The following is a 21976-nucleotide window of genomic DNA, read 5'->3' as shown; positions in this document are numbered from 1 at the left end:
CTAATCAGGTTCATAAATCCTAAGTACACCATGAAGGTGCTGTTAATAAAATTGATTAGAACTAAGGACAACATAAAAAATAGATAAACTTTTTTAACATCAAGTACTAGATCTGTTTGGATGTGTTCACAGGAGAGACAACGGCGACAGGATATTTTATGAGGATCACCTTCCACAGTTTCCTTCAACAGTGGGAGCTTGGAAGGAAAGGTGTTTGAAGAGGTTGATAGAAAATAATGCAACAGAATGGCTGTACCCAGACTAATCAACTGTATCTGGTAAATAAGACTGCATTAGCATATGCATATAAATATAACTGCAGTTATGGGAGCTATTTACTGCTTAATAAGCATTGACAATGGACCAAATCCAACTCTCCTGGAACTCACTTAGAGTCCTTCAATTAAGTCATGGCATAGATTGCATAGCACATAACAAATCTGCAATGTGTTTAAATTGAAGCTTTCAGCTGCCTTTGAATTACTTGAATGGATAATTGAATGTAGTCAGGTAAACTTTTGTGATGTTTATACAGCTGTAATTGTGATAATGATTCTTTGGACAACAACTGAGAAATTGCTTGTGGCACCAAAAGCATGAAGTGGAGTTACTGCAGCTCTTGAGTGAGGGAGCTCTGCATGTTCTTCGTGAACCAGGCACCACTGCTTGTGTCTAAATTGCCATCCACAGTGCACTTCTCTATCCTGCTTTCTGAATAGTCTGTAACAACCCATGTACTGGGTGGAAAGTTTTTCACTCTGAGGGTGGTGAGATACCAGAGCAGGTTGCCCAGGGAAGCTGTGGATGCACACAGTGGATGGGTTCAACACCAGGTTGGATGGGGCTTTGTGCAGCCTGGTCTAGGTAGAGTTTGGAACTAGATGACCTTTAAGGACCCTTCCAACCCAAATCACTCTATGGAAGTGGTTCCCTACCTCCCCAACTGTGTATTTGGGTTGTATTTCAAGGGGTATAGTAAGTTCTTGTCCTGACAGAAAGACATGCCTGAAGTTTTGTTCTTATTCCAAGAATTATAAAATGCTCCAAAGTCTTTGATTAAGTCTTTGATTATTACAGTGAGATGCTACAGGAATCACTTCTGTTGCTTTATTGTACGAGATAGAAAGAGATATAAATATTTGTAAACAACTATTACTAGTAGCTTTACATTAACTAACACAATGTACATACTATTCACAAAGCTACACTTCATCTTTTTATTAACTCAGTTATTATTGTGGCTGCTTCTAAAGATTTTCCACCATAGTTTTAACACCAAATTATTTGATTTGTTGACATGTTCCTCCAGACACCCTCTTTACTTGTTGTGACCACAGGAAATGCTGGGGGATGTTCTCTGGTTTCAGGGCTCTCATCTCTAACTACTGGTTGCCATGTTCTCAGGGAGCAAAGGTGCTGGGTTATGTTCAGCCACCACTGGATGCCTGGGGATGTAAAAACTTCTACAGATTATGAAAAAGAACAGCACTTCTGGCAGGGCTACTCATGCCCAGGACTTAGTTGTGGGCTACAGTGGTGAATGGCACTAAAGCCACCAAGAAATGTGAAGCTGTGCGAGCTGAGGGATTTTGTCGTTGTGCAGAAAATAGTGTCATTACCCCGTGATAGTATTGATGGGTGGATTAACATAAATGATTGAGAAATGTGAAAATTCTTTTTCTTTTTTTTTTTTTCAGGTAAAATGCAAAATAACGTGAATGATGTATATAGTTCACCAATCAATAAAAAGTTCCTTTTTTATATTTTGCCTTAAAGGGATTTTCTGCATATTTAGTTTTAAGCTAGTACTTCATATTTAAGAATCTACAATTTATGACATGAAAAGCTTTTATATTTATAATGTGCCATAACTAGTAATGAGGGCTATACTTTTGCTCTACCAGGCTCTCACATTTGTTTAATTTAGAAGGTACTTTGCTATAAAAGGAAGTGCTCTCGCTGGGTTTTAGCTAGTATAATTAACGCTATTTCACATCTAGGCGCCAATATACACAAATTGATTGTGCTTACACAGTAAAATATGACACATTCTTCTTTGATTTTCTGTCATTTCCTTTGGTCAAAAGAATGAAAAGATGACGAGATAAGGATTTCGACAGAAATATATTAGCAGGAGGCATACCAAAGGGGTGTATTATCATTAGAATTGGGAGTTAGATATTTCTGCTATCTAGGGAGCAGCTACCTATCTCAGATGTAACATGAGCTCAGTATGTCAGATTAAAACCATGGAAGACATCACTAGGAAAGTTACAAAATGAAGTATCGTTGAAGTATTGAAAACTCATAAAACAACCTGTACATTGGAAGTGACCATTTCAGTAGAATACTACTACTACTAAAAAAAAAAAAATCTACCAATCTTTTGATTTTCATGCAATTTTTTAATTTTCCAACAAATCTGCTAAAGAAATATTTTTCAATAAAATTTTATATTTTTAAAGCTACATTTTGGAAACCAAAAAAGGTTGCAGTTTTCTGTTTTTCCTTGTTCTCATCCTTGCTTTTCCCTACTGTGTATTCCTCCTTCTATTTGCTGCTGCTGGGAAAGTCAAAGAAGGTAAGAGACCCTGAGGAAGGCAGGAGTGTGTTGATGTGCATGCCTGTTTGTGTAGAAAACACTCCTATTGTCTTGCTGTTGGCAATGTTCTCCACCTTCAGACTTTCCCTTGCTTTTCATATACCATTCCCAGGACTCAAATGGGTAGAAAAGGTGCCAAAGAGACAACTGATCATCACCCATGCACAGCAGCTCTGCCTGCAATGTTTTGATCTCAGAGTCTGCTGTGTCCTTGTAAGCCGTCCTATAGGCTCTGTGGTGGAACAAATGGATTTCCTTGGGTTGCATTGTTTGATGGATGCTCTGTTGTTGCTCTCAGAAGCAGTTTTGGTAGTTTATTAAGTTAGTTTGCTGCTATCTTTGTGGCTGTGGAGAGGTGGATAAAGGCTGCTATTTCTTTCAGTTTTCTCTGACTAATTTTGGAAGTTTCTTTTCTTCCCTGTGTAATGTTCTCACCCAAGCCTGTGTCTACGAATTACAGTCAATGTAGCTCCAGAAGCCCAAGGGGTATTCCACTCATCCTCTTGCTTCCTAGTTCTTAGGAGAAGTTTCTCTTAGCTTTTTCTTTTCTCTTACTTGCCTGTTTACAATCTGCCTCTTTCTGACATTCTTTGTTAGTGAGGGACACCCACACGGTTTCTTACTTGACCCTACCAGCTTTTTGTACAATTCTTCCATTCAGAATACACAACACCTAATAATTTCAAACATGATTTCCCTCCACGTGCACTTTCACAACCAAAGACAACTGCCTCAGTTCCATACCTCTGTGCTAGCTTTTGTCTTTATGTTCTGGGTTTTTACCAGGACAGAAGCAGGAATTGCATCCCCCACTCCTTAAATATGGAGCTTTAAAATAATTCACTAATGTGTTACCATTCTTTTTGAATAGGCAGATAGAGAAGTTGTTTAACTGATGTGTAATAGGGTGGCATAATCATTACAATAATTGAAAGAAAAATTATTTACAATAATAAATGGGAATATAAGTAGGAGTAATGGGACTGTGAAATGATGGGTAAGAAACTTGGCTGAACATCAAGAAGTGATATATCTTAGTGAAATAACCTAGTTATTGAGATGGCAGAAGCCCCATCAGCTTGGCTCGTTTAAAGCCACACTGGACAGAGCAGTAATGAACATCCATCCACAAGGAAGAAATGTGCAGTTTTCAAGGGGCCAAGCTAATCCTGGGATTTTTCTGTTTCAAGGCAGCATGACTCTGAACCAGGATGCCACAGGACAAACTTTTCTAAACTCCCCGTGCTCAAATAGAACTGTAAATTGCTTAGAAGCATTTCTGTGTGCTATCAATAACAGGGTTACCAAATGAGTTATTTAGATAGAATTAATTTATTTTAGACCTTTTTTTCCCATGGAAGACATGTAAAAATGTGCTATGTGGCTGAGAGCGTTGTTTCATTCCAAGAGGCACTTTGCAGTAATTTATGACTTCCTAAACACAGCAACCTGGCAGATCACTGTCCATTCTTACCCCTAAATCAGAAGGGAATATTTTAGAATATGAATGCACAGAGAATTTTGAAATAATATTCTGAGTTTAATATCCTAGAATTGAAATAATTGCAGATACATGAGGCATGGCATTGTCTTTGCGCCTCTTGTAGCTCTTCCACAGCTTCTACATATTGAGCAACCACACTTGCATGAAACAAGGGCCTGGCCACATTATACAGGCTATTCAGCAAAGCTGAAGGGAAACTGGAAAGTCAGAGATGTGCAGAGCTAATCTCCTAGCTGAGATTTCCCAATTTAGGTGAAATCTTTATTTGAGGCAGACCTATAACCTTTAATGGATTCACTGCTTTTCTTACGTTTCATCAACAGATTTCTCCAGCTTTGACGTCATTTCAGGTTCTATCTCCAGAGCCTACTGGACTAAAACTGGGACATTAGGATATTAAATTAGAATATCATGCCTGCCGAGCCCCTGTGGACACTGTGCACCTAAAGTCATTATCTGTGCCACTAAGAAGTTAACAGCAGAATGACGAACCTGGAAAGTGATCTGAAATTATTAGCAACTTTGGACAAACGTGCCAGGAATAAACTTTAAAAACCTTTCTGTTAAGTTAAATAGCTGGGGCAAATAGATCCATGAATGATTAGGGTAGTTAACTGGGGACAAATTCTGTACAGTACAGGCTGGCAAACACAAAGGTACCACCTTTGACTCAGTGAGTCTTTAAGCAACATATTGCTGAATAATGTAGGAAGACATCTGGACAGTACAGGAAGATGTATAACTTTATTTTTTCACTCTTTCACTAATATTTGTCACTTGTCATTTCTGGACTTCCTTTATCTGAGACAGTAGAGCCATCTGTATGGGATTTTGGTTGTGATTGTGACTGTGAATGCCACGCAGAGATGCAGCTGTGCATAAACCAGCTTTGGAAGCAGAAGAATGCAAGAGCATCCTTGGACTGAGTGACTGTGCAGTACTAACCTGCTGGGAAGGACCAGGCTGCCCCTGCACACTGGCTCACTTGTGTGGAACTGGGCTGTCACTAACACGGTGCCACATGCTGTAGACTCCCTCTCAAAGTCATTAATGATGGTTCTGTTCAAATCACATTGAACAAATCTGACCTTTGTCTTGTAAAAATTACTCAGACTCAAACCCATTGTGGCTTCAAGAGAAATCCATTTCTAGTCCTTTTGTTAAAGGGGATAAACAGCTGGAAGGAAACCATGCATATTGTCAAAGCACTACATTAATCACCATAAGCAAACTAGTACAACGTGCTTTTGATATTCTAATGTAAAAGCAAACACATGCTACATCCAGAAGCTAAAAACTGGAGTAATTGAGCCAAATTATTTCAAAGTAGACTACTCACCATCCATCAAATGTGATAATGTGTGGATCAGTGAAAGAGTAGCAGTTCCCTGTTGGGAGGTCTCGAACTGTGACCTAGTTAAAATGAAATGCGTAATGAATACAGTCTACACAGCAGTTTTTCTTCATTACTGTTCCTCACAAAACATTAGGGGCAGGATTCATGTGTCAAGTACAAACTAAAATCTGACTTCTATAACACGATTGTGGAGGGGGACAAAATAGGCTTCACTTTCAAACAACGGAGTTTAATCACATGCAATAAGGGAGTTCAAAGTGCTCCTATTCCACCTCATGTGATGCACTGTCTGTCTGGTAAAAAGTGAAGCTTTTCTATTAAACTTTTTTGCTAAGAATTAGTTCTTTCACTGAAATTATCAAGAGAGTGGAGTGTTCATTAAATTGTACTAATTTTAATGCCTGAGGTACGATTTAAGGTCTGCTGTAATTAAGTAGCATTAGCATATTTTAGTAGTAGTCACTGCCTGTCCCCTAATTTGACCTTAGATTTCCTGGTACAGAATGTGAATGGCTGATTTATATACATATCTGATGTGCAGGTTATGGACTGGGTATCAGTGGCAAGGTCCCAAATCAGGCGGCTGGAGCTGTCTGCTTTTGGCACGTGAATAAAAGAGGGAAGGATCTTCTAGCAACAAAGATCTTCAGCTGGATCTGCCCTTGGTTACTTGGACACAAGCAGGGTCACTGTTGGGATATGAGCATCCTGGCACCCTTCAAGAGCAGATACACCTGCAAAAGCTACAGGTAGGGCCACTCCTTTCAAAGTTGCAATATCTGAATCTCAGGCAGTGCTGAGCTGGCATTGCCAAATCTGCTCAAGGTGGTGTTTTTTCCGTGTCTGAATACTCTGCTGTCCACTTCTCAGAAATGCAAGACTGGGTTGTGTAGTGATCTGCAATATGAAGAGGTCCCAGTCATACTGGTGGGAGTGATGAAGTGTTATGGTTTTCTCATGTCCAGCCTGCCAAGCTGATTTCTTGGCCAGGCCTGTTAATTCTTTGCTTGCTCTTTGCTCATGAGAAGTCCAGAGGTGCAATTCAGTTAGTTCTACCACAATCCATGGAGCAGGGAAGAAGAATATATCTGTCATATGCCACTCTACCTTTGTGCAATCTTTCAGTGACAAAGCATAACTTAGCCTTTAGGAACAGTGGTGAAATCAAATCAATGCATAAGAAAGTGAAGATACAACCACACTTCCTGACAAAATTCCTCACCTGCAGCAATACATAATTTGTGTTTCAAAATGCACCACAACCATCACACAGAGACACCGCTCAGGTACCCAGCAGTGTCTGGTGTAGCACAGAGTGATGGTCTTGAGGACTGACAAAAACTGAACGCCTCTCTGAACAGCATTTTCATCTGAGATCCGTTGTATCATTTGTATCTACAGTATGACATGAAGAAATGTCCCAGAACTTCCACATTTTCTCCACACCTGCAAACTTCCTAAGTGAAACCTTTGCACAAGCAAAGCCCATGTGGCCTTTTCTCCTGTGCTCTTCTCTTGCATGATACTAGAAAAGGATGCAAGTCCTAGTTGCAGGCAGTCTTAGTTTGCTGAAGAAATCCACTTTATTAGGTTTCTGAATGTGTCCAGGTATCCTGCCCCCCATTTCTGTTCAATTTTCAGATAAATCAAAAATATTTAAGCAAGTTTGAAGAACTAAAGTTTATATGGGTTTTAATATATGGATTTTTTTTTTCCTTAATATGTTGCAGGAACTGTGTTACATTAAGGCCTCTAATTAACTGCAAAACATCAAGGGGAAAATGGGGGGGAGTGAAGGTAATGTCTATTATGTTTCCATAGATCAAATTTTAACTGAGATAGATGAAATTTATTATTAAAATGGATTCATTCCATTTCACACTTGCTACATTTTCATATTTTAATGAAAGCATTTGTAACATCAAGAAAAAATATGGTTATGTGAGTGCACTACAATGAATTAGCTGTAATTTCTGATTTAAGAATCTTAAAAAATTTGAAAGAAGCCAGTACTGTAGAGTACTGGCTTCACATTTTAACTGTGAAGACAAAAATTCAGTTTAATCTTGTTCTCTCATGAGCAAAGCTGCAAAAAATTAGGGCAGTGAAATTATGAATTTCACTGGGGGTATTTTTTGGTTACTTAAAATTTACCAGGTTGGATATGTCACTGCTCTGAGAAATTTAGCTGAGTCAAATCTGTGCTCTGTCTTATTCTCTTGGGTGGTGGGATTACGGCTCTCAAACCTCCCAGCCGAGGCTCTGAAACAGCTTCACAGACAAGGCTCACCACACTCCTTTGGCCAGGCTCTCTGCAGGGGAAGTGTGGCTTGCCTCCATGATTGCTTCTTATTATTTTTATTTTGGACATTTTGTACAGGGATAAATGGAGAGACGGAGCAGCCGCGTCTGTCGTCGGAGGTGCCCCAGCGATTCCTGGCACAGTCACACACTGAACGTGGCACTGCTGAGTCCTGGTCCTCCTTTCTCATTCCTGAGCTGCTGCCTTCCCTCTGCTTTTACAAAAGCTGTTCTCCAAACTCTCATTTTTCCCTCTCCCTCCTGCTTAAAAAGGTGTTGGTTCCCTAACCCAGGTTCTCCCTCTCTCCTCCTTTGGCACAGAGAAGTACGATTGGTTCCATCTGTCATCCAGCTGTCTGCTTTACTGATGTGCAGACTAACATTCAAACCTAAATCTGCAAAAGCACAGGGCTTTATGGGTTAATTTTCTTGAGGGCATTCTGGTTTACTCTGCTGACAGCAGTCCCCAGATGTTTATACAGTGAAAGCTTATCAGTGTCTAGTATTCTTCAATACTAAACCTCCTGTTTAAATGGAACACGTTTTCTGAATGATTTTCGGGGCTGACCTTCACGTCCGTGGGTGTGTAAGCCCTCCAGAGCAAATCCCCCCGTGGCAGCGGCTCAGCCCTGATGCGGCTGGCACGGTCCCCGTCCCCCGCCAAGTCCGTCACGGCTGTCACCGTCACCGTGGCTGCCGCACAGCTGCCTCCCGCGCAGGGCGCCCGCAGCAGCTCCACCTGGCACGCCGAAAGGGCGACGTCTGGGGCTGCCAGGGACTGCCTGTCTGAAAGGAACACGGGCACCGGGTCGGACAAGAGTTATCCAAACAGTTCCCCACGCCCTGCTTGCCACCCAACACAAATGTTTCGCATTCCAGGACACACACGCCTCGAAACCAGATGGGGTTTGCACGAAGACAGTTGTGACTGACTCAGCCTGGCAGCCCTATGCACGTTTTACTCTGCTTTTTGGTTTTGTTTTTTTTTTTCCCTCCCCGCAGCAGACAGTTTACTAAAACTCAGTGGTGCTTTTCTTTCCACAGGTGCTGATATTTCTGGAATGACAGCCTTATCTTTATGGATCCATGCCCAGGGAATGAAGATGAGTCGTTCTCGTGACAAAGAAAGAGATGAGTCTATGTTTCTGGAAAACATTTATCTTTCACTAGCTTTATTATAAGGAGGTATCTGCTGGGAGTTATTTAATTTAAAATAAACAAAATTTTTGATCTGGAAAGGGAGGGTTCTCAAGTCAGTTTTTAGTGAACGTTGGATCTGTGACAGGAAGGCAAATGCAGCACATTTGTAATTGTATTCTTGGCTTAGCTAGGCTATGATGCTTTACTTTCCAATCTGTACAAAAGATGTTAGTTTTATTTCTGTCTGTCACAGAGGTGTTGTGAGGATAAAGGCACTAAAAGAATGTGGAAAAGTAATAAGCTACATTGGTACTGGCTGTGTAAGTACCTGTGATGGGTAGGGAAGTGATGGGTGGTGACAAAATCAATATGGCAATGGCAACCCAAGTCATTTATACAGCTCTGCCTCTAAAGAGACCTCTTCTAGCAGCAAGACTGGTAGTGTCCACTTCTCTTGGGTAATGACCTTTCATGCCAATGTCTCAGGTAAAGGATAAACTTAGATTTTTATTTCCATAGATGTGAAGGTTTCTTATTTACAAACACTGAATCATGACAGCATTTGGTTCTGAGCCATCTGGTCTGCTCCTCAAAAAGTCACCCAAGCCTTCACAAATCCTTTGATTGGTAAAAAATGAGATTGTGCCCCTACTGAAGCCACTCAGAACCTCACTGCTGATTTCAGGATGGCCAGTGTTTGTGCCAAGTATTTAGTGTGCTGTCCCAGACCATTAGTTATCAGCTGTTAAGAAGAATGCTCTAGAAATGGTGGCAATGTAATTAACCTGATATGAAAATAAGTGATTTTCATATAATTTTTCCTATTTGTAGAATTGCTTAATAATTTATAGGAGATAGCATTCAAGTATTTTAAGATGGTATTTCAAACACGATCAAATAATCAATTTATTATTCCTTATGGAAAAGACTCGTAAAATATATTCTACATTAACCCTCTAGAGTTCTATAGGAACGGCACTAAAAACCTACAAATGTTAATAGCATATTATCTCTCATATCAAATCCTTAAAGGCTGCCTCAACTCTTATAGAAAAGTCCTGGCTCATTTTCAGGGTTCTTGATTCAATTAAATTGGAGGTTTCCATGAGGAATAGTTATTGCTGTTACAGCCCCATGAGCTGTGCTTACAACCCAGAACAAAAGTTTAAAATCAAAGAAAATCATCTTGTCAAAATAGTGATGATAAACCTAACAGAAGCCTAACTCCAGTGGCTCTGCTGTGCCTTGGCATTCATTATGATATTGTCTGAACTTAGAGAGAGATTTCTGTTGTTGTAATTAGCTTCCTTATCACTTATTCCCTACATAATTAGCACAACAGTGTTGTTATATGGGTTAAGTCAGACAAGGAGCTTGTCGGTTAATTTATTTGGTATAAAGGAATCTCAGCTAAAATTGGTTTTATTTTCAATTTATAGCAGTGTGGCTGACATTATGCTTTCCAGAAGCCCAGAGTGTTCCTTCAGATAAACTAATGGACCCTAAAGACAATAAAAGCATAAACCAAACATGCAGTTATGCAAACACCCAGCAGCAGATACTCAACCTTAACTATATATAAATATCTCATTTGATTATAAACAGCCCAAGTGTCATCCAAGGAAATAGCCTTAGGATGGAGCAATCAAGGGCTAGAGCTGGTTATTAGTTTAAGCTGAAGAAATGAATTGATTAAAACTAACAGAAATTTTCCACTTCAGTGACAACTTCCTTCAAAGATTAGTTAATTGGTTGACTTGTGCCTCCACCCTGACACCTCTTGGCACCAACACATCAAGCCCACTGACAGTTTGAAAATAAAACTGCTTCTGCCACTACTGCCTCCCCTCTTTCTTCCAGTCAAATTCATGTTCTGGGACTGGAGAAGACCCTGGCAAGGGGTCAACCCCAGTTTCAGTTGGATCTATCAGACTCAGCCTCATGCACTTGAGAGCTCCTGGATCATTCATTCAATGTCAGTGAGATTTTTGAAAAGTTTTAAGGATGCTTAGGAAAATGTGAGTTTAAAAAAAATGACCTTGACAGTTTATGTGAGTTAATTCTCTTTTGATCCTCATGAACAGTAAGTGTCTAAAGTATTTGAATCTGTGGGGACGTCCCACCACACACCAGCCTGCACTCTTAGCTGTCTCAAGATCTGGGAAAATCTGTTCCCATGAGCTCAGCGGATGCTTGCCTGATGGACCAGCAGGGACTGTAAGCCAAGAGCAATATGTAGAACAGAGCAGCACTGAGCCATGGAGAAATGCAAAGTATTCCACATACGAGAGCCAACACAGCTGCTGGAACCATAAGGTGCCGTTCAGTTTAAGAACATTGTGTTATGGTATCAGCTGAATTATTTTTTTCTTCTGTTTAAGCACTTGGCTGATGATGGGGAGAGAAAAGAGAGGGATTTAGAAAGGGAAAAATATCATGAACTATCTGGATTTTGCCAACATTTTTTTGAGCTGGCTTTTTGTGGGCAGAGAAATGGTGGCTGTAATCCTATTTCTAAACATTTTTCTCATGGAGTCACCTATGGAAGAGAAAGAAATGACTTGTTAGAAAATGAGTTGGGTGTTTTGTTTAGTGCTAATGGAAAATACATACATATATATATATATATGTGTGTGTGTGTATATATATGCCCCCACCTTGGTTAGGCAGGATATTCCACCAGATTAACCTGAGTGAAGAATTTGCTGATTGAAAAGGCAAAAATTTTCTAAATGACATTGCCAATGTTTTCACACAAAAAAAACCCCCAAACCTTTAGAAAGAGAATAATATATAAGCATTAGAATGTTTTTGTTCCTTCTATATTAAGTTAGACAAAAACTGTAAGCCAGCAAAAGAAAGGGAAAAAAGCTTCAGTACACATTTACTGAATAATAAATCTGCAGGTGAACTTCTTATTGATAATTAATGAAATTATTCTACCTAAGACCATTGCTGTTACAAAAACTTAAAATGGAATTTTATACTCTTGGAATTTAAAATAAGTCCTTGTACTCATAGTTATTTCATCCGTAAAACTCAACAGACCACCATTCAGATTATTGCTAGTTGGAGGGTTTCTTTTGCCCCTCAAAAACCTGCATGATATTATAATCTAATTCATTTTGCAAACAAATATATGGCCCAGTTTGTTGATTTGATGGCTTGTACCCTTTGTGTTAGTTATGTCTTCTAATTTCTACTAGAATTTGTTGTAATAAATACAGGAGAAAGTAATTGCATTGATTTGATGCTGATACTTTAAACTCTTACCCAAATCCTCAGTACTGAGCTGCAAAGTAATTTTACAGGAATCATTGTGCCCAGGACAGGCAATAGGTATGGTGCTCAGAACAGTCAAAACATGCTCTTTGCCATCCTCTGCAATTTGTAGTGATTCTGGTAAAAACTGGAAATAAAAGAATTTTTAGATCATTTTGACAGATTAATTAGGCGATATTGATATTTATTACTTTTTTGAGGTTTTTAATCAATTATGAAAAATATAATTGCTTGTAAACTAACAATAATCTTCATAATAATGATCATTATAATAATAATCTTCACAATAATGATCTTCAGCTTTATAAGGTGAAATTGTTGTTAAAATAGTTTAATATTCTTGGCAATTAAGAAAATGTTTGCAGTTGTCATATAAAGTGTCTAATTGCTTCTCATATCCTAATCTCAAAAAAGGCTTTTATTAAGCCTGAAAATAGCATAATAGCATAGAATTGATTAATTTTTAATATCCCTGGTTAAAAGGAGCTCCTATTCCAATGCACTAGGAGAAATACCATGGCCTAGAGGATGGCATTACCTCATGGTCACAGATTCTGTGTCTGTACTCTGCCTTGGGTGCAAAGTGAGTGCAATTTTTTCCTGATTCCCCTTCCCTGCTATGGCAGGAAGAAGGATTTCTTTGTACATAATACATTATAACTTTGGTTTTTCATGTGCCAGGAAGGGAGCTTGGCTGGTGCCATTTCTGGCTCTCTGCTCTCCTGGGGCAAGAAGAGAAACAGCACTTGGGGCTACCCAGAAATGGGAATTTCCATTTGCTGGGCAATTCTAACATTGCCAAAAACCCCAAAACTATTCTTCAAATGTCACACAGAATGGGCTGCCATTCGTGGAGGCATGAAGCTTTGATAGTCAGAAGATCTCAAAATCTCCCAGACTGTTGGACTGACAGTCTCATCCTTCAGTGGGATTAGCTGGTTTTTGCACTTAGTGTGAGCTGATCCTCCATTTTACAATGGAGAGCATTGGCCACAGGAACGGCCCATCCCCATGTCCCAAAAGGAGGGGCAGGCAAGGAAGACCAGCTTGGATGAATAGAGAGTTTTGGCTGGAAGTTAGGAACAAAAGGAGAGTCTATAGCCTTTGGAAAAGGGGGCAGGACACTTGGGAGGGCTACAAGGATGTGGTGAGGATATGTAGGGAGAAAATTAGAAGGGTCAAAGCTCAACTAGAGCTTAATCTTGGCTATTCCTGTAAAGGACAACAAAAAATGGTTCTACAAATACATTAACAATAAAAGGAGGATTGAGGAGAATCTTCAGCCTTTAGCTGATGCAGTGGGAAACATAGTGACTGAGGAGAAGGGAAAGCCTGAGGTACTGAAAGCCTTCTTTGCCTCAGTCTTTAATAGCAGGAGTAGCTGTTTGCTGGGCAGCCAGCCCCTTGAGCTGGAAGGCAGGCATGGGGATGTGGCCTCCATAATACAAGAGGAAATGGCTGGTGATCTTCTACATCACCTAGACACACCCAAATCTATGGGGCCAGGCGGGTTACAACCAAGGGTTATAGCCCAAGTGCCTGAATCTCCATCCCTGGGTGTATTTAAAAGCCATCTAGATGGGGTGCTCAGGGATATGGTGCAGAAGAGGCCTGGTGGAGTTAGATAAAGGTTGGACTCGATGATCTTAAAGGTCCTTTCCAAGCATAGTGATTCTGTGACTCTTTGAATTTGTTTTTTTTTTTTTGTAGATGATAGCTAAAAATTAATTTTTGTCTTCACTTTGGTCTGGTTTGGTTACAATGAAATTCTGTATCCTTGTAGTTGTGTCTTCCCATTATATGGAACCACCAGAGTACTTCAGGGAGTATTTACTAGACGATGTAGTTTTGCACATCCTTTATGGTGCATAAGTATCAACACCTGCACATGGTGCTGATGGGTGCTTTAGGGCATTTTACAAACAGATTGAAAGCCATAGAATTTATTAAGACATTTTCTCAAAGTGAACATAAAAGCAGCACTGGTTATGATGATTAGGGCTTATGTTGCTGTGTCTCGTTTTCCATAGCATGTCAGATAATGTATAAATATTCCCTAGGGATATGCTAAGTCAGTGAATCAGGGCCATTGGCATTACCTTAATCCCAGCATAGAAACCTTTGCTCTCTTCAGGCAATGACTGCTGCTCAAGACTGTCCCTCGTGAAAGCAGTGACAGTGCAAAAGACCTGTAATAAATAAACAGCATATGCTATAGCTTTTCTTGAAGAAAAATCGTATAATTTTGCATCTTCTAGTTGATCAGAGCTGCTAAGCTTTTTTTTTTTTATTAATACCAGTGAAACATATTTTGAGGGTTTAGGCTTTAAAAATATTTGTATATAAATCTTGAGATTTGAAAGAATTTTTGGTGCATTTACTGAGCAAAGAAACATGGCTTCTTCCTCAACAATTAATAACACTGAACGCTTACAATGTGTTTCTGCAGGTTTTCAAGAACCTTGGTTAGAGATATTGACTCAATTAGGGAGAATTACATTGTTCAGAGACATTACTGTCAAGGTTAGGACATTAGCCTTTGGGATCCCAGACTTCAGTCTGTCCACAGGATCAAATATCCCCTCTCTGTACCATGTTTGTAAGCAGGTTTTTGGTATTTAAATGAGTTTGACAGTCATCCGGTCTCAGAAACTGTGTCAGCAAAATAAGAAGCTCCTTTTTTTTCTTTTCAATTGCATTATAAAAGATGATGCAGATGTGCCTACAGGGTTTATACTGTTAAAAAAAAATAATAAAAAATGAATCCACCAAACAAAAAACTCCACCAAACACAATGTACCAGGCCATTTATGCTTTATTCCTAGCACAGTCACGCAACCTTTATCCCTGCTGAGCCTGCACACCATCTGCCATCTTAATGTTTCATTGGTTTCAGAAAACCCAAAATGCTAACATCATTTCTAGGATCATAAGATTAAACTACAGAAATTTTCCTTAAAGCAAATTACAATAAGGCTTGAAACTGTAGCTCTGAATTGGGTTTTTTTTGCCTCTTCTCGGAAATGGAGTAGCAGATTGTGACACATTAAATCAATTCCAAACAGTCAGATGGCATATTTGTAGCTACTGCCTCTTTTAAGCCTCAAGTAACCCATGAGGAAGAATGGGGCTGATTTAATTTATTTTCCATTGTGATAAACTCCTTTGAATGGATTTTCCAGCACCCATGCTACTCTTTCTTGCTCTCACCTGAGAGCTCAGGCACAACCCTCATGGCCAGTAAGAGCAAAATAAGCTCAGAACCAGAGTATTCCCATGTTCATAGAGTCAGGTAGTCATAAGTTGCATATTACTCTGAAATATTTCTTTTACCATCCTAAAAATCCCTCTTCATTCCCATTAAGTCATGACTTTCCTTCAGACTGAAGAATCCTCCTTCCTAACCCATATTGGGTGAAAAAATAAAAGTCATGGGCTTCAGAGAGGTACATCACAGTTAAAATTCCTCAGAGACTTCATAGTTAGCCAGGTTGCCTCCACTGGACAACAAGTCATCTCCTCAAGGTAATAAGCCACTGCTATCATTAGATGTTTATTAACTCCAAACATCCCTTAAAGGTTCATGTTCAGTTTATAAAGTTTTTAAGCCAGTTCTGCTGGGAAGGCAGAAAAGGAGCGTTGATCTTCCTCCTGATGCTCGTCCTACAGCTGCCATGGGGAGAGTCTGCAAAACTGGGATCTGCCAAGATGGTGACAACAGAGAATGGGTTCAGATAATGTATATTCCCCCTATTAAAAAAACAAAAATACTGATCTCTTGCAGAGCAATTTGAGCAGCTCAAATGCATTTGCATTGCAGACACTATATTTACACTTGCCAGACTGCTTGCACTTTTGGTTTCAGTGCTTTTTACCAAAAATGTTCACATGGAGACTTCCTCCAGATCATATCATGTGGAGCTGTGATGAGAGGCAGCAGGGTCGCACACGAGGATGCCCGGCACTGATGGAGGCATCTCCTGGTGATCTTCCCCAAAGTGACATCCTAGTAAATGTCAGAACCCAGCCTCATTCCCTATGAGCACTGTCTTTCCTCGCATCTATATTTTAAAGGTATATTTTATTGATAAAGCACTGAAAACTAAAATCAAAAATTACTCCATAACAATACGCTGAGATGTTCTAAGAACTATTCTAGTTCTATCTTCAGCACTTCTGGAGATCAGCACAAACTTTGCAAATTCAAAATGTATGGGCAGCCGTCATGAGTTACATTTTATTTCAGTCTTTTATGTCATTCCTCTCCTTGTTGTGTCTTTACCTTGTTAGGTGCACACTTCACAATCAGCAGATATGTTCATCGGCTACTGAGCTACAGGTTGACAGTTTGTCACATAATTATTATGATAGTTACTCTGAGAAGTTTTTTTTTGCCTTCAGCTAAATACTAACTCTTTTTCTCCAGTTTAGTAATCAACTTTTTCTTTCTTTCCCCCTCCCCTGCCCCCATCTCAGGATTCAGCCTTTTTAAAACAAAGAGATAAAAGCATCACTGACAGCAGTATGCTGATGGCCAAGGCAGATTTGGCAATATTTTTCCACAAACTCATCTGATCTGTTAAAGAAATCAAATTATATATTTTCATTGTCCCTTTTAAAGGGACAGAAATGTGAGGGTGGCCTCAGACAGCATGACCAGATTGCTTCTGGGCATCAGCTGCTCCTTTTCACCCATGTAACAGCAGATCTTCCCACAGGATGGAAACCTACTTTTGTGCACAAAATTCTTACTGGAAAATGCCCTGGTAGCTAAGCAGTTTGTCCTCTCCTGTGTGTAGGAGCAGATTTCCACCCTTACATGGATCCAGTCAGCCACTCACTTTGCCATGAACCCCATGAGCAGCTAAAACCTGAATTCAGTCATTAATCTGGTAGTGGTCAGGTACCTCTGGGAAACAATCTGGGAGAGTGTTTTAATCCTAGGACCTTTCACCATCTCCAGCATGTTCCCTCTAACAACACACACATCAAAATGTGGTTTTCTTTTCAGAATTCTCAGAATCCAACGTTCCCCCAAATCCATTGTTTATACTAATTTTGAACATAAAACCACCTCCAGTTTCACCCTTTTCTGTGCCCTTAATTATTTCTCAGTGTAGCACAGGGATCATCTGTGGCAGCTTGAGCATGCGGTGAGAGATGCAGGGCCAAAGGCAGAGACAGAAAAGCTCAAATAAAGTTGCATTCCTGTTTGTTGACATCTTCAAAGGTGGTGTGTGCAGAGGCAGGGGCACAGAAAGGGATGCGTGGTGGCACATCCAGCTTGGCTGTGCCTCTGGTTTCATCAGATGTGCTCAGATAAGGGGTTGGGCTCCCAAAGGAGAAAATGGAGATGCTTGTTTTGTGATTAAAACCTATCCCTATTTATCAGTCGGGTACCTGTGATGGCTACATGGTTTGCCAGGCAATTTTGGGAGGTCTCAGAAAGGCCAGCCTCAGCTGTGTGCTTCTTGGGTGCACTGGCAGAAATGGTGCCATCACCCAGTGTCCCAGGGGCAATGGCACTTACTAGGGAGAGCTGTCAGATGGGAGTAATGGATTTGGGTCTGCTCATCAGGACTACTCACGTATCTTACCTAAAGAGTCACCAGGGAATAATAAGCAATTAGCAAATGCACATATTGGTTCCTGCTCCTCTTCCAGTACAGACTGTGCCCTGGGGGTGGGATGCTCCCTTTGGAAGGGCAGGGCATGCATCTAAATCACAGCTGGGAGGACCAGCTACCTATTTGCCATCTCTCCGGCAAGGACTTGAGCTGTGCAGTGCCAGAGGCCCCACAGTGGCAACAGCAATGGTTTAAAGTGGAAATATTTACTTTTACTGGTAGTGCTCTTTCAAAGACTACACAGTCAGGTACATCTGAGTAGGAGTTGATGGTCTGGATTAAAAAGTAGATGGAAGTAATTTCCTGACCTGGATGTCCAGACTCCTGAGAGGTGTGGGAATTCAGGCATGCTGCTCTGGTCAGTAACGTATGTTCACCACTTGTGAGAAGCTCTCTTCCATTCACTGAGTGGGGAAGTCTGCATGCAAGTGTCTAAATTGTGGGTGATTAACTCTGTTAACTCCAGGATTGGATCTACCCTCCCAGCTACATCACCCAGGTCAAAAGGCAGGCTTGGGTTGCAAGGGGAAGAGTCACTCAGCCACAGTCATGGCTTGCAGGTGAAGGGTTGGGCAGGGAATTGATCATGCCAGGTGAAAAGGTGTCTCAGGATGGCTATCAAGGCCTCTGAGCTGCTGTTGGCTGTGCTATTAAACACTAATGGGCTGGGGTTAGAAAAGCCTTGAGGAGTCACTCTGCTGGGAGCTGGGGAGTGTGAGTTGTGGTTTACAGCCTTGATGAAAAGAGCAAAGGAAGAGCAGAGCTGAAGGATGGCATTTCTGGGGAAACTGGAGGGAAAAAAAAAGAAGAAAAGGTACTTCTCATTAGCTCGAAGAAATGATCTGGCTGTAGGTATTTGCAGAAAGGAGTAGGAACAAAGTCTCTGGAAAGGGTTAGCAGGAAGGGTAAAGCAGAGAGAAAATGACTTTGAGTTAATTAATAAACTAGACCTTAAAGCTTTTGAACACAAATCATCACCTGTGATGGGCTGTTGGCTGCAGAAGGGATGGAGTTGGTGCAGCAGCGTGACCTGACACTGCAGGAAGTCTAGCTCTAGTCACTTTGCTACTCATTATATAGATATTTACAGTTGCCAAATGGTCAAACAGTATGTGGAGGCTGGCTGTAGGTCATTCATCTACCAAGGAAAGAAATTTTCCCAGGGTAGTATTAAGGTGTCTGATCAGCTGCAGAGTTCTGCTCATCATCTCTCTGACCCTTTCTGCTTTAAAATCTCTGCTCAAGCCCACCCAGAACTCTATTTCTGTGAGGATGCTCCTCATTTTCTACCTGAAGGTTGAGAAAGAAATTGTAAACTCAAGCCTGACCTACAAATAGGCAGGTCTTCCTGTTTCTGTTGTTGATTTTGTCAAGTGCAGTGGCTGGGATGAGATTAGTATTTAAATGGGGGAACTTCACTTCTCTTCCCTTGTGAATGAAAATTAGTTATTTTATATATTGAGGCACTAATTTGCAGCCTTTTTGGCTGGCACATATTCCTCTGCTGTTGCAGGGTGCTGTGCAAAGCAGTCACTTCTAGCACAGAGCTCAAAAAATTTTGGTTTACTTAAATGCTTTTATTTTACAATGCACACCATAGTTTATGCATGGTGACAATTGCCCCACGCCATATGAACTTTTAGACTGCTGTGCTGAGCAAAATCTGCATGGTTTTCTTCTAAACACCTTTCTTAGCATAACTCATTACTCACAGTGTACTGCTATAATTTATAGATGGCTGTGCCTTGAGGAATGAAATGACCTCTGTCACTATTGCATAAATAAGGCTTAGGAATGCCAGGATTTTCAGATCAGATTGAGCAGGATTCTTTCAGTATTTATATAGAAATAGTGGCACGTTATGGATTTATTTAAGGTTGGGAGAGGGATGAGGGAGAAAAGCACACATGATAGCTATTAAAAAATAACTGTCTGTTTAGTCAATACAAGTTCAGAAATGTTGGCCAGAAAATCACAACTCTTCTCTAAGGTTTGACTGTGTATTAAAATATATCAATAGATATTCTATTATGTGACTAACCTATTACCTGGAGACTTTTTGACAGATGAAAAATAGCATAGATATCAATCACCTAAAAAGTGATTAAAAAAAAACCAAACCCACAACTCGTCTTGCTTGCCTGTAGGTTTTTTTTTTGTTTTGTTTTTTTTAATCAAGATATGAACAAAGATGCTGATTTCAGGCTGTAAAAGTATTGAGAACAAACTGAGGCTATGTGCAGGTAGACAAAGAGTAGACTAACAAAAGCAAGAAGTTTTAAAAATGCTGCAGATTTTGCATCCTGAGGGACAAATTCTGCTCTGAATGCCACACACGCACCCTGGCAGAGAGCAGCCGTGGGGATGCTGCCACTGGGCTCAGCACAGAGAAGAGGAAAAGGAACTGGAAAGTGCCCCTAACCATTGTCTCCTCCCTAATATGGCTATTATAAGTGGGGATCTGGCCTCCCTTTAAAGCTGCCTGAGAAAAAAGCCTTCTACCTGTACTTTTCATGGGCAGGTGAATGTTACAAACATGAGTGAGATAGAGTTTGTTCCCTGGAGTTTGACTCTCCCTTTAGTGGCATCACCTTTCCTTTGTGGTAGCCTTACCAACGCTCACTAAGTTGCTTCAAATTTACACCAGTGGAGGTGAAAGGAGATTCTGCCCCTTTGTGACTCCTATTGGACACCCAGAGTGGGATGGCAAGCATTGTGAAATGCTTTTTTTAGTCTTTATTATGTAAAACTGAATTCTCAGTGGCAGCTGAGGCTTCATGGCTTGTTTTTCACCAGTGATGATTTATGGATAATTATAATTAATCAAATAGGCCATGAAGACCTTTAAAAAAGATCTAGTAAGGAAGAGAACATTTTAGTCTCAATAAACCCACTAAATTAAACATGTAGTTTCAGCAGAGGACAAAGAAGGGCTTACTGAAAACTTAATATAATAAAAATGGTCTTATAAAGATTTGGTGATGCTACTAGTTAACAGAACTGTATTTTATCTGAATCCCTCAGGATTGTTAAAACTAGATTTGAAGTGATTGCAAGTGAAATTATTTTGATGAAAATTTCTCTTCATAACACAAACTTGTCTTACTCTGGCAGAACTGTCTGCCACATGTTATAAGTGAGGGCAGCATCAGTCAGATTCTGAAGTCGGGAGACATAATTATGAGGAGAAATGAGAAAAAAATATGTAGATTGTGCTACTGTTATAAATGACTCACCCTTTCAAGAACTGGAAAAAGCTTATTCACTTTTCTTAAATATCTCAAAGAAGAGCTGCAAAATGCCAAGACTATTTCAAACGTACTTTTAACACAAGGCCATTATCTCTGTTTATTCTTTCAGTTCCTTGTAGCATCACTAATGGTTTTCTGCCTATAAAAGTTATGAACCTAATTTAACTTTAAAAGTCTTATTTCTGTACCATGAAAGGCCACGAATTCATAGACAAGTCAATTTTTTTCACATCTTGTATTGGCTTCTGTTTTGGTGTTGTTGAAACTAGATCTGTGTTGCTACGTAAGCCATCAAATACGCTCTTTCAGATTGTTTTGTAATGAACTCTATCTTTCAGTATGCTATTGAACCAAGAATTTGGAATCAAAGAGGCAGAACACCATGAAAAAGACTATAAAATAAACCTCTCTATTTTAAAATGTACAGTCCTTCTCTTCTGTGAAAAGATGTTATTGTGTCTCTGGTCGCAAGTGCAAAAATTACTGAGTGCGTATAGCTGAGCCTGCCTCTGCTGCAAATTCTCACTGCTGCAAGATACAAGAAATACTGAACAAAAATTGGCTCAGGCACACATACCTACTGCTCAGACCTACTTCATGGTGTTCAAGCTGAAATTAAGTGCAAATATTCAAGTTGCCTTTAGAAAATAGTAAAATGGCAAGCTTCTGTGAACTCCCTGCAATTCAAAGAAATGTTCCAGGTCCTGAGTCTGGTAAATGCTACTTAATAATCTTGTTGCAAAACAGTTCCAGTATTCTTTTCTGCAGTTGCAGTAAGTATAATGAGTGAGGAGCAGTACTAATGAAAACACAGCAAAGGTTTAAAGAAAAGGATTTGATCCCCCTGAGTGTTTGTTTTTGCTGAAGGTGGGGATGACGTTACCGTGTCTCCTAGCCTGAGATTTACACCGT

General features: G+C 40.1%; 1 protein-coding gene across 1 annotated transcript in view; it reads right to left on the bottom strand.

Annotated features, from left to right (window-relative positions):
• The window catches only part of VWDE (von Willebrand factor D and EGF domains), a gene marked incomplete at both ends in the record, with an annotated part of 124571 nt that overhangs the window by 99633 nt on the left and 2962 nt on the right, over positions 1 to 21976 (bottom strand). Inside the window, 2 exons of the mRNA XM_008942523.1 lie at positions 5446 to 5519; positions 8333 to 8550. Of these exons, the coding sequence (XP_008940771.1) occupies positions 5446 to 5519; positions 8333 to 8550 (292 nt within the window). The remainder of the gene's footprint in view (positions 1 to 5445; positions 5520 to 8332; positions 8551 to 21976) is intronic.

Source organism: Merops nubicus, unplaced genomic scaffold (genome assembly GCF_000691845.1).
Source record: "Merops nubicus isolate BGI_N331 unplaced genomic scaffold, ASM69184v1 scaffold2486, whole genome shotgun sequence".
In the NCBI taxonomy this organism is placed as follows: Eukaryota; Metazoa; Chordata; class Aves; order Coraciiformes; family Meropidae; genus Merops; species Merops nubicus.
The sequence above is the reverse complement of the archived record's forward strand: the minus strand, read 5'-3'. Positions and strand labels throughout refer to the sequence as shown.